This window comes from Odocoileus virginianus, chromosome 9 (genome assembly GCF_023699985.2).
Source record: "Odocoileus virginianus isolate 20LAN1187 ecotype Illinois chromosome 9, Ovbor_1.2, whole genome shotgun sequence".
Taxonomy (NCBI): Eukaryota; Metazoa; Chordata; class Mammalia; order Artiodactyla; family Cervidae; genus Odocoileus; species Odocoileus virginianus.
The window spans coordinates 935998-949196 of record NC_069682.1 but is presented as its reverse complement, the minus strand read 5'-3'; the positions used below and the strand labels follow the sequence as shown (position 1 = coordinate 949196).

The window sequence follows — 13199 nt, the reverse complement described above, 5'->3', positions numbered from 1 at the left end:
TTGTGACTTTTTTGACAAATAAAGCAGTGACAGTATGGAACTTCAGAGGCTAAGTGCACAAAGGCCATTAAGTTCCTCTGTGTTCTTTGGAACACTTGTTTTGGCAGCTACAGCTGCCATGTAAGATGCCCACCTAACCTGAGGAAGTCTAAGCCACACAGGGAGGCCTTACAGGCAATTAGGTCAGCAGTTCTAACTGAGCCCAGCTATTGTGTCACTAACCCAAGTGCCAGACATGCTTGTGGAGAAGCTTCTAGATGATTTCCACAACCAAGGTGTCTAAATCACCCCGGGTATTGGCTTCCCAGCTGGAGCCCAAGACGACAGAGAACAGAAACAAACCATCTGCTCTGTGCCTTGTCTGAGTTCTTGACCTATAGAATATGGACCAAAATAAAATGGTGGCTCTTTTATGCCCATGAGTTTTGATGTGATTGGTTATACAAGAAGAGATGACCAGAATGGGTTTATGTGAGCCAAACATGAATCTAATTAGTTTTATACCATGAATCTTTCTTAGTAGGTAATGTGGTTGAAACAAAACAGGCCACAAGTAGTCTGAGAGCCATCCAGTTTTCAAGAAAATCATGCTGTTGCAGTTCAACTGATGGTAGAACTCAGCGTATGATTCTGACTAGATGGTCTAGGATCATATAGCATCATCCTGAGTGTGCCCCTTCCAGCTGTCCAGCGGCCACTTATCTGTCTAAGAGGCATTTCTACTCTAAGCTATTTTCACCAAGTATGGGCTATTAGGCCAATGCTGGATTTGACGCCAGCACAACATACATTTATGTCTACAGGAATGGATTTCTTTAAAGAATTTAGAAGAAAGAACTGCTTATTTGTCAGATGGCTGAACCCTGTGAAAACCCCACGCATATTTAGTGCCTGGATCTCACTGTCATTATGCACATGGCATTGCTGGTCTGTCTTGCTACACAAACCACACGACCCCAGGCAATAAGGCATAAATGCACCAGAACCACCCCTAAGGCATGGCGAGCAGCTACCACTTACAGATACCAAATGAGACCCCAGACTTTACTTTGTTTGCATTATGGGTCTTGAGGTCTTACTATCCTATATTCATTTGGATAATGGATTGTGTGAAGCAAGAGCATGATAAGGTTTTTAAAAGTTTTTTTTTTTTTTAACCAGTAGGTCTTTTTTTTTTTACAGTCTTTCCAAAGCTAGTAATCAGAGAGTATTCTGCAAGAAATATATGATTATAAAAACATTTTTAGCTTATAGAAATTGGTATTTATTAAACTTTTAATTCTAAACTGTGTAGAGATAATATATATATATTTTAATATTTTTTCTATTTAACAATCTACTAAAAACTAGATTGTCAATCTACTAAATTGACAATCCTCAATTTAGGGCCAAGTTAGGAAAGTACTTTGGCCACATCATGCGAAGAGTTGACTCATTCATTGGAAAAGACCCTGATGCTGGGATGGATTGGGGGCAGGAGGAGAAGGGGATGACAGAGGATGAGATGGCTGGATGGCATCACCGACTCGATGGACATGGGTTTGAGTAAACTCCAGGAGTTGGTGATGGACAGGGAGGCCTGGCGTGCTGTGATTCACGGAATCGCAGTCGGACACGACTGAGTGACTGAACTGAACTGACTAGGAAACATAGTGTTGCTTTTTTCCCCCTTTATTATAATATTTACAACAAAGTATAAGCTGTTGCTCACAAGAAATTTGCTTATGTCTAAAGCCGTGTCCCTTCCCTGGTGGCTCAGTGGTTAAGAATCTGCCTGCCAAGCAGGAGATGTGGGTTTGATCCTGGGTCAGGAAGATTCCCTGGAGAAGGAAATGGTAACCCATTAACCCACTCCAGTATTCTTGCCTGAGAAATTCCATGGACAGCAGGGCCTGGTGTGATACAGTCCATGGGGTTACAAAAGTCAGACACAACTTAGCAGGTAAACAACAGCAATAATAAAGTCCTGTCCACTTTGAGCAAAATTATTAATTTACCTTAAAGCCGAAGTTATCTAGGGTTCTGGAGCTTTTCTGTAGATGAAAACAGTCCAGAGAACTAGACAGGATAATAAATGGATTGAAGTCCACTGTAAGAATGAATTCAGTTACATAAAAATTCCATTGGTCTGAAGATATCAGACATGGATACATTTTAGATGAGTTGAAACATAGGAAGTGTGTTACAGTGTTAGTTGCTCAGTTATGTCTAACTCTTTGCCACTCCATGGATTGCAGCCTGCCAGACTCCTCTATCCATGGCGATCTCCAGGCAAGAAGGACATGTGGATAAATGATATTGTTACTTTTGGGAAGAGCCTCTAGTCATGGAAGAGCCTCTAGTCAGGAAGTGAAAGGAAATCCACCTGTACTTTTGAACAACAGAAAGCAGAGGTTGGTGACATTTGGTGAGACTGGCTAGAATAATTGTCAAAGAACTATAAACTCATACCTGTGAGGTAGGTGTTGTGTGAGGAATTAATGAAATAGTGAGAAAGGGGCTGAGACATATCTTCATTCAAATCCAGTTTCTCAGGTGAAACTACACCATTTTCTTCTCCACTCAGATAGCGCATAAATCCATCCACTGATATCTGTCCTAGAGGAAATGAAGAGTTAAGAGGAACGTGAATGTATTATTTTTATGGGTTTCTGATATCATATTATTATTATTATTTTGCGGAAAACTCTGGTAGTATCCAAGATGAAAAACATTAGCCCCAGTTGCAATTGATATGGATAAACAGTAATCTAGGTCATGCTGCTTTACTATATTTATCCCTAAATGCCAGAAATAATAGAGAAAAATGTAATTACATGAGTCTCACAGACTCTCAGAGAATTTAAATACCTAAACATGGATCAACTGTTTTTTAAATATAAGATTGGTTACAATCCTATGCATGGACACCAAAATGTTTTTAGTGTTTATTTCTGGGTAGTAAAGTCAAGGGTACATTTCCCAATGTTCTCTCATAGAAACATGTTACTTTTATGGCTTTATTATTTAAAATAAAGTGAAAATGTTTTCAAATAATAATCTTTTTCCTCTGAAAAAGAAAATAAATATGACCATAACTGAGGAATAAAAATCTGAATGTTCATAAAAATGAAGGTCCTTAACATTTCTTATTTAGAATGACTTTATTTTAAATGAAATAAATATGTCTCACACTTTAGTTTACTCAGATTCTATTTAGAATTTTTTTGTTGTTGTAATCTTTCTGAGGTGACTAATACTAAATATCGAGATAATTCGTTATTGTTACTAAAGTAATTTTTATACAATACATGGTTCATCATTATAGTTTGTTTCTTCAATCTTAACAATCAAAGCCTCAAAAACCAACCAACCAACCAAAGAAACAAAACAAACACAACCACCAGTGCATTTGTGAATCGTGAAGATCTTTCTGATAAATGTTAGAGGACAGTATTTCTTTTTCCTTGTTGAAAAAGTTTTATATTAATATAAAAGTAGTATATGTTTATGGAAGAAAAATTAGGAAATGACATGAGCAGAGAGGGAAGAAAACTGAAATTTTTCTGAACATGCCTAACTCTTCCTTCAGAGAGAATTACTATTAAAATCCTAGAATATACACTTTCAGAGGAAGAAATGTGTGTATGCATGTGTATGTATAGTTCTTTTATGAAGATGCAGCCATATATATATATATATATGTATGTGTATATATATATATATATATATAAATATATATATATATGCTGCTGCTAAGTCACTTCAGTCGTGTCTGACTCTGTGTGATCCCATAGATGGCAGCCCACCAGGCTCCCCCGTCCCTGGGATTCTCCAGGCAAGAACACTGGAGTGGGTTGCCATTTCCTTCTCCAATGTGTGAAAGTGAAAAGTGAAAGTGAAGTTGGTTAGTCATGTCCGACTCTTCGCGACCCCATGGACTGCAGCCCACCAGGCTCCTCCATCCATGGGATTTTCCAGGCAAAAGTACTGGAGTGGGGTGCCATTGCCTTCTCCATATATATGTATATGTACATATTAACTGAAAAGTATTATGAACATAACCACATAATATTAATATTTATATTTTATGTATTATAAACTATATAGAGTTATAACATGACTGAATAATATTCCATTATCTTTGAAGTTCTCATTTTTCACTAGTATAAATAATATTGTATTGAATACTCTGGTAGTTGAATCTTTGTACAAACTTTTTCCTCAGAATGAGTTCTCTGAAATAGAATTGCTGGTTCAAAGACTGCATATTTTTCAGACTTTTAGTATACATAACCAATTTGCTTTCTGTTAAAAGTTCTAGCACTTTACTCTTTCACCAGTGGTTTGCCTTCCCTTCATCCTGATGTCAAACTCAAGAGGTAAAAACTTGATAGCAGGGGGCGGTCCTGAGATGCCAGCGGAATAGGACGGGGAGACCACTTTCTCCCCCAGAAGTTCATCAAAAGATCATTTGAATGCTGAGAAACTTCCACAAAACAACTTCTGAATGCTGGCGGAGGACACCAGGCACCCAGAAAGGCAGCTCATTCTCTTCAAAAGGAGGTAGGACAAAATACAAAAGATAAAAAGAGAGACAAAAGAGTTAGGGATGGAGACCTGTCCTGGGGAGGGAGACATGAAGGAGAAGTTTCCAAACATCAGGAAACCCTCTCACTGGCGGGTCTGTGGGGAGTTTTGTAATCTCAGAGGGCATCATAACTGGGAGAGGAAAATTAAAAAAAGAAAAACAAAAACCACAGATTACATGCCTAACCGCAACTCCCAGCGGAGAAGTAGTCCAGACGCTTGCGTCCACCATCAGCGAGCAGAGGCTGAACAGGGGGCGCACGCTGCATTGCTTACGGCAAGGACTGGGCCTGAAACCCCTGAGGGCAGTCTGAGGGAGCTAAAGTGAGATAGCAACACAAAACCATGGGATAGCCAGAGATAGGAAAAAGAGAGAGAGAGAGAGAGAGAGAGAGAGAGAGAGAGAATTTTCCCGTGAAAAGCTCAAATCTAAGGCACTGCTGGGCCCGCTCACAGAACAAAGGACTGAGCAAATACCAGAGAAGAGTTAGCCAGCTGCGGACTGGCTCATCTCCCACTGGAGGCTTAGAGGCAGGCGGGCGAGAGCCAGGGACAGAAGACAAGGGGCAATCTCAGTCCCGGAGATGGCATCCTCCACCAAACTGTGAGCAGGCTCCCAGTTGCTAACCATGTCTTCCTGGGATTTTGGATGCTTGACATCCACCAGGAGGGTCGCAGTCAAAGATCAGCTCCCCAGAGGAGACACACAGCACACTGGAGACGGTGCTTTTGCAGCGCACCCGGGAAACCAAGTGGCTGGGAGACAGGGGAGGTGATTAAGATGCACAGACCACCTGGGAGAGTGCACTTGCCAGCACCTAGTTGCTGGAGCTGCTCGGATCTGGGAAGGGGACAAATTGCAGGCCCATCAGAGTCTGTGCCTCTGTGGAGTACCTGAGAACCTGAACCTGAGCAGCTTAGACCTGGGAAGTGCACGCAACCCAAAGCCTGCTTTGGACAGTTTCCCTACAGAGCAGCCTGGAGCCTGAGCAGTGTAGACCGGGAAAGCACACATGTCGTGAGCTGGGGCAAACCCAGTGTGGCCCAGGCACTGTGAGCACTTTCCCACACACACCAGTGATATTTGTTTCCAGTGTTACTCCCTCCCCACAGCACAACTGAACAAGTGAGCTCAAATAAGTGACCACCTTAGCCCCCTTGTGTTAGGGCAGAAATTAGACAATGAAGAGACCTGCAAACAGAGGAAGCCAAAATAAACAAAAAAGAGGGAACTGGTCTGGAAGTGACAGGTGCAACAGATTAAACCCCTGTAGTTAGCACTGACTACATTGGAAGGGGCCTATAGACCTTGAGAAGAAGTATAAGCTGGAACAAGGAACTATCTGAAGTTGAAATGACCCCTCACTGCCCTCAACAGCTCCAGAGAAATTCCTAGATATATTTTTAATATTATCTCTTTTAATTTTTAAGTTCTTTATTACTCCTTTAATTTTCATTTTTATAACCTACTATTACCTTGAGGGAAAAAAGATCCTATTTTTTTTTTTAAGATCCTATTTTTAAAGCAAATCCATATATATAGATTTTATATTTTTTGCAATTTTTTTTTTAATATTGTATTTTTCAGAGTCTAACCTCTACTCTAGATTTTTAACCTTTGCTTTCTGGTATTTGTTATCAATTTTGTACCTCTAAGAATCTAATCTTCAGTACCCATTTTTACTTAGGGGTATGATTACTGGCTGGATTGCTCTCTCCCCTTTTGACTCTCCCTGTTCTCCCCAGGTCACCTCTATCTCCTCCCTCCCCCTTCTCTTCTCTACTTAACTCTGTGAATCTCTCTGGGTGTTCTGGGCTGTGGAGAACACTCAGGGAACTGATTACTGGCTAGATCTGTCTCTCTCCTTTTGATTCCCCCTCCTCTCCTCCTGGTCATCTCTATTTCCTTCCTCCCTCTTCTCTTCTCTATGTAAATCCATGAACCTCTCTGAGTGTTCCAGACTGTGGAGAGCAAATAGGGAATTGATTATGGGCTAGATTGCTCTCTCCTCTTTTGATTCACCCTCTTCTCCTCCTGGTCACCTCTATCTCCCTCCTCCCTTTTCTCTTTTTCATGTAACTCTGCGAACCTTTCTGGGTGTCCCTCACTGTGGGGAATCTTTTCACCATTAACTTAGATGTTTTATCATCTGTGCTGTATGGATGGAGAAGTCTCAAGGCTACTGTAAGAATAAGACTGAAAACCAGAGGCAGGAGGCTTAAATCCAAAACTTGAGAACACCAGAAAACTCCTGACTCCAGGGAACATTAATCAACAAGAGCTCATCCAAAAGCCTCCATACCTACACTGAAACCAAGCTCCACCCAAGAACCAACAAGTTCTGGAGCAAGACATACCAAGCTAATCCTCCAGCAATGCAGGAACATAGCCCTGAGTATTAAAATACAGGCTGTCCAAAGACACCAAACCCATGGACACTTAAAATTCACTACTGAACACTACATTGCACTCCAGAGAGAAGAGATCCAACTCCACCCATCAGAACACTGATGCAGCCTTCCCTAACCAGGAAACCTTGACAAACCACTAGTCCAACCCCATCCACAGGGAGCAAACTACACAATAAAGCAGAACCACAAACTTCCAGCATACAGAAACACCACACCAAACACAGCAATCTAAACAAAATGAAAAGGCAGAGAAATATTCAGCAGGTAAAGAAACATGATAAATGCCCACCAAACCAAACAAAAGAGGAGGAGATAGGGAGTCTACCTGAAAAAGAATTCAGAATAATGATAGTAAAGATGATTCAAAATCTTGAAAACAAAATGGAGTTACAGATAAATAGACTACAGACAAACAATGAGAAGATGCAAAAACTGTTTAACAAGGACTTAGAAGAAATAAAAAAGCATTAATCAATAATGAATAATGCAATAACTGAGGTCAAAAGCACTCTGGAGGGAACCAATAGTAGAGTAACTGAGGCAGAAGATAGGATAAGTGAGGTGGAAGATAGAATGGTGGAAATAAGTGAAGCAGAGAAGAAAAAAAGAAAAAAAAAAGGATTAAAAGAAATGAGGACAACCTCAGAGACCTCTGAGGTTGTTAAATGTTAAATGCCCCAACACTTGAATCATAGGAGTCTCAGAAGAAGAAGACAAAAAGAAAGGCCATGAGAAAATACTCAAGGAGATAATAGTGAAAACTTCCCTAAAATGGGGAAGGAAATAGCCACCCAAATCCAAGTAACCCAGAGAGTCCCAAACAGGATAAACCCAAGGCAAAACACCCCAAGACATATATTAATCAAATTAATGAAGATCAAACAAAAAGAGCAAATATTAAAATCAGCAAGGGAAAAACAACAAATAACACGCAAGGGGATCTCCATAAGGATAATAGCTGATCTTTCAATAGAAACTCTTCAGGCTGGAAGGGAATGGCAGCACATAGTTAAACTGATGAAAGAGGAAAAACCTACAACCCAGATTACTATGCCCAGCAGGGATCTCATTCAAATATGAAGGAGAAATCAAAAGCTTTACAGACAAGCAAAAGCTGAGAGAATTCAGAACCACCAAACAAGCTGTTCAACTAATGCCAAAGGATCTTCTCTAGACAGGAAACACAGAAAAGGTTTATAAACTCGAGCCCAAAACAACAAAGTAAATGGCAATGGGATCATACTTATCAATAATTACCTTAAATGTAAATGAGTTGAATGACCCAGCCAAAAGACAAAGACTGGCTGAATGGATACAAAAACAAGACCCCTATATATGCTGTCTACAAGAGACCTGCTTCAAAATAAGGGACACACACAGACTGAAAGTGAAGGTCTGGAAAATGATATTTCATGCAAACGGAGACAAAAAAAAAAAAAAAAAAGCAGAAGTAGCAACACTCATACCAGATAAAATAGACTTTGAAATAAAGGCTGTGAAAAGACAAAGAAGGACACTACATAATGATCAAAGGATCAATCCAAGAAGAAGATATAACCATTACAAATATATATTCACCCAACATAGGAGCACCACAAATATGTAAGGCAAATGCTAAGAAGTATGAAAGGGGAAATTGACAGTAACACAATAATAGGGGGAGACTTTAATACCCCACTTACAACTATGGATAAATCAGCTTCCCTGGTGGCTCAGATGCTAAAACATCTGCCTGCAATGTAGGAGACCTGGGTTCAATCCCTGGGTCGTGAAGATCCCCTGGAGAAGGAAATGGCAAACCACTCCAGTACCCCTGCCTGGAAAATCCCATGGATGGAGGAGACTGATAGGCCACAGTCCATGGGGTCGCAAAGAGTTGGACACAACTGAGCAACTTCACTTCCACTTTAACACCTATGGATAGATCAACTAAACAGAAAATTAGCAAGGAAACAAAAACTTCAAATGATACAATGGATCAGTTAGGCCTAATTGATATCTATAGGACATTTCACTCCAAAACAATGAATTTCACCTTTTTCTCAAGTGTACACGAAACATTCTACAGGATAGACCACATCCTGGGCCATAAATCTAGCCTTGGTAAATTCAAAAATATTGAAATCATTTCAAACATCTTTTCTGATCACAATGCAACAAAATTAGATGTCAACTACAGGAAAAGATCTATTAAAAATACAAACATATGGAGGCTAATCAACACATTTTTGAATAACCAACAAATCACAGAATAACTCAAAGGGAATCAAAATATGCATAGAAATGAATGAAAATGAAAACACAACAACCCAAAACCTATGAGATTCAGTAAAGCAGTGTTAAGGGGAAGGTTCATAACAGTACAAGCTTATCTCAAGAAACAAGAGAAAAAAATCAAATATAATCTAACTTTACACCTAAAGCAAGTAGAAAAGGAGAAATGAAGAACCCCAGGGTTAGTAGAAGGAAAGAAATCATAAAAATTAGGGCAGAAATAATTGAAAAAGAAACAAAGGAGACGATAGCAAAAATCAACAAAACTGAAAGCTGGTTCTTTGAGAAGATAAATAAAATAGAGAAATCACTAGCCAGACTCATCAAGAAAAAAAGGGAGAAGAATCAAATCAACAAAATTGAAAAGAAAATGGAGAAATCACAACAGACAACACAGAAATACAAAGGATCATAAGAGACTACTATCAGCAACTATATGCCAGTAAAATGGACAACTTGGAAGAAATGGACAAATTCTTAGAAAAGTAAAACCTTACAAAACTGAACCAGGAAGAAATAGAAAATCTTAACAGGCCCATCACAAGCACGGAAATTGAAACTGTAATCAAAAATCTTCCAACAAACAAAAGCCCAGGACCAGATGGCTTCACGTCTGAATTCTACCAAAAATTTAGAGAAAAGCTAACACCTATCTTACTCAAACTCTTCCAGAAAATTGCAGAGGAAGGTAAGCTTCCAAACTCATTCTATGAGGCCACCATCACCCTAATTCCAAAACCAGACAAAGATGCCACAAAAAAAGAAAACTACAGGCCAATATCACTGACGAACATAGATGCAAAATCCTTAACAAAATTCTAGCAAACAGAATCCAACACCATATTAAAAAGTTCATACATCATGACCAAGTGGGCTTTATCCCAGGAATGCAAGGATTCTTTAATATCCACAAATCAATCAATGTAATACACCACATTAACAAATTGAAAGATTAAAAGCCATATGATTATCTCAATATATGTAGAGAAAGCCTTTGACAAAATTCAACTTCCATTTATGATTAAAACCCTCCAGAAAGCAGGCATGAAGGAACATACTGCAACATAATAAAAGCCATATGTGATAAACCCACAGCAAACATTATCCTCAGTGGTGAAAAACTGAAAGCATTCCCCCTACAGTCAGCAACAAGACAAGGGTGCCCACTCTCACCACCACTATTCAACATAGTTTTGGAAGTTTTAGCTACAGCAATCAGAGAAGAAAAAGAAATAAAAGGAATCCAGATTGGAAAAGAAGAACTAAAACCCTTACTGTTTGCAGATGTATGATCCTCTACATAGAAAACCCTAAAGACTCTACCAGAAAATTACTAGAGTTAATCAATGAATATAGAAAAGTTGCAGGATATTAAATTGACACACAGAAATCCCTTGCATTCCTGTACACTAACAAGGAGAAAACACAAAGAGAAATTAAGATTCCATTCACCATTGCAACGAAAAGAATAAAGTACTTGGGAATAAATCTACTTAAAGAAACAGAAGACCTATATATAGAAAACTATGAAACACTGATGAAAGAAATCAAAGATGACACAAATAGATAGAGAAATATACCATGTTCATGGATTGGAAGAATCAATATAGTGAAAATGAGTATACCATCCAAAGCAATCTATAGATTCAATGCAATCCCTATCACGCTACCAACGGTATTTATCAGAGAACTAGAACAAATAATTTCACAATTAGTATGGAAATACAAAAATCATCGAATAGTGAAAGCAATCTTGAGAAAGAAGAATGGAACTGGAGGAATCAACCTTCCTGACTTCAGACTATACTACAAACCTACAGTCATTAAGACAGTATGGTACTGGCACAAAGATAGAAATATAGATGACTGGAACAAAATAGAAAGCACATTATAAGTCCATTCCCCTATGGACACCTTATCTTTGACAAAAGAGGCAAGAATATACAATGGAGAAAAGACAATCTCTTTAACAAGTGGTCCTGGGAAAACTGGTCAACCACTTGTAAAAGAATGAAACTAGAACACTTTCTAACAATATACACAAAAATAAACTCAAAATGGATTAAAGATCTAAATATAAGACCAGAAACTATAAAACTCCTAGAGGAAAACATGGGCAAAAACACTCTCTGACATAAATCACAGCAAGATCCTCTAAGACCAGCCTCCCAGAGTAATGGGGAAAAAAGCAAAAATAAATAAATGGGACCTAATTAAACTTAAAAGCTTTTGCACAACGAAGGAACTTATAAGCAAGGTGAAAAGACAGCCTTCAGAATTGGAGAAAATAATAGCAAATGAAGCAATAGACAAATAATTAATCTCAAAAATATACAAGCAGTTCATGCAGCTCAACACCAGAAAAATAACCAAGCCAGTCAAAAAGTGGGACAAAGAACTAAACAGACATTTCTCTAAAGAAGACATACAGATGGCTAACAAACACTTGAAAAGATGCTCAACATCACTCATTATCAGAGAAATGCATATCAAAACCACAATGAGGTACCATCTCATGCCAGTCAGAATGTCTGCTATCAAAAAATCTACAAACAATAAATGCTGGAGAGGGTGCAGAGAAAAGGGAACCCTCTTACACTGTTGGTGGGAATGCAAACTAGTACAGCCACTATGGAGAAAAGTGTGGAGATTCCTTAAAAAACTTGAAATAGAACTGCCATATGACACAGCAATGCCACTGCTGGGCATACACACCGAGGAAACCAGAATTGAAAGAGACACGTGAACTCCAATGTTCATCACAGCACTGTTCACAATAGCTTGGATATGGAAGCAACCTAGATGCCCATCAGCAGATGAATGGATAAGAAAGCTGTGGTACATATACACAATGGACTATTGCTCAGCTATTAAAAAGAATGTATTTGAATCAGTTCTAATGAGGTGGATGAAACTGGAACCTATTTTACAGAATGAAGTCAGTCAGAAAGAAAAACATGAATACAGTATATTAACACATATATATGGAATTTAGAAAGATGATAATGATGACCTTATACTCGAGACAGCAAAAGAGACACAGATGTAAAGAACAGACTTTTGGACTCTGTGGTAGAAGGTGAGGGTGGGATGATTTGAGAGAATAGCACTGAAACATGTTTATTACCATATGTGAAATAGATCACCAGTCCAGGTTTGATGCATGAGACAGGGCGCTCAGGGCTGGTGCACTGGGATGACCCTGAGGGATGGGATGGGGAGGGAGGTGGGAGGGGGGGTTCAGGATAGGGGACACATGTACACCCATGGCTGATTCATGTCAGTGTATGGCAAAAACGACTATAATATTGTAAAATAATTAGTCTCCAACTAAAATAAATAAATAAATTTTTTAAAAAAGGAGAGGAAAGAAGCAGAGGTGAGAATCCTGATTATAAAATATTACAAATTAAAGAGACTAACAAAATTATAAACAAATGCCACTCATTAATTTTTTTTTTAAAAAAAATGATAGCTAGTAATTCTCATTTTTATTGATTTGAGCATTATTTATCCTTGACTGGTAAGAGATACATCACCTGTAAATGGAAAAATTGTTTACTCACAGTGTAAATCTTTTTACACCAAATAAATTTCTCAAAATAACTGATGAGTACATTCCCTAATTCTGGAAACATTATAGTTAAATTGCCTTTATATTTTCTGGGAACTAATAAATAAATGGAAAGAAGAAATCTGGTTATTGGATTTGAATGAGTGGAGCTATTTAAATGGAAATCTTAAATAGGAACAATTATCTGCAGTACAAACTCCTTAAAAGTCTACTCTAACATGCACCTTGATTAATATCAATAATTACAAAAGGAAAACGTGCTAAGATTGTTTCTCTTGCATTAGAAATGAGAGATGTGACACAAAATTCCTCACACTGGTATATTTGTGTGACCAATTCCTAATAGAGGCAATCGTTTATATCTTCAAAT

At 38.5% G+C, this 13199-nt stretch overlaps 1 protein-coding gene across 2 annotated transcripts in view; it reads right to left on the bottom strand.

The window, feature by feature from the left end:
- Positions 1-13199, bottom strand: part of PLCB1 (phospholipase C beta 1) — an 824470-nt gene that overhangs the window by 200918 nt on the left and 610353 nt on the right. For both annotated transcript variants that reach the window (XM_070471868.1, XM_070471869.1), the window contains exon 10: positions 2452-2598. In XM_070471868.1, the coding sequence (XP_070327969.1) occupies positions 2452-2598 (147 nt within the window). The remainder of the gene's footprint in view (positions 1-2451; positions 2599-13199) is intronic.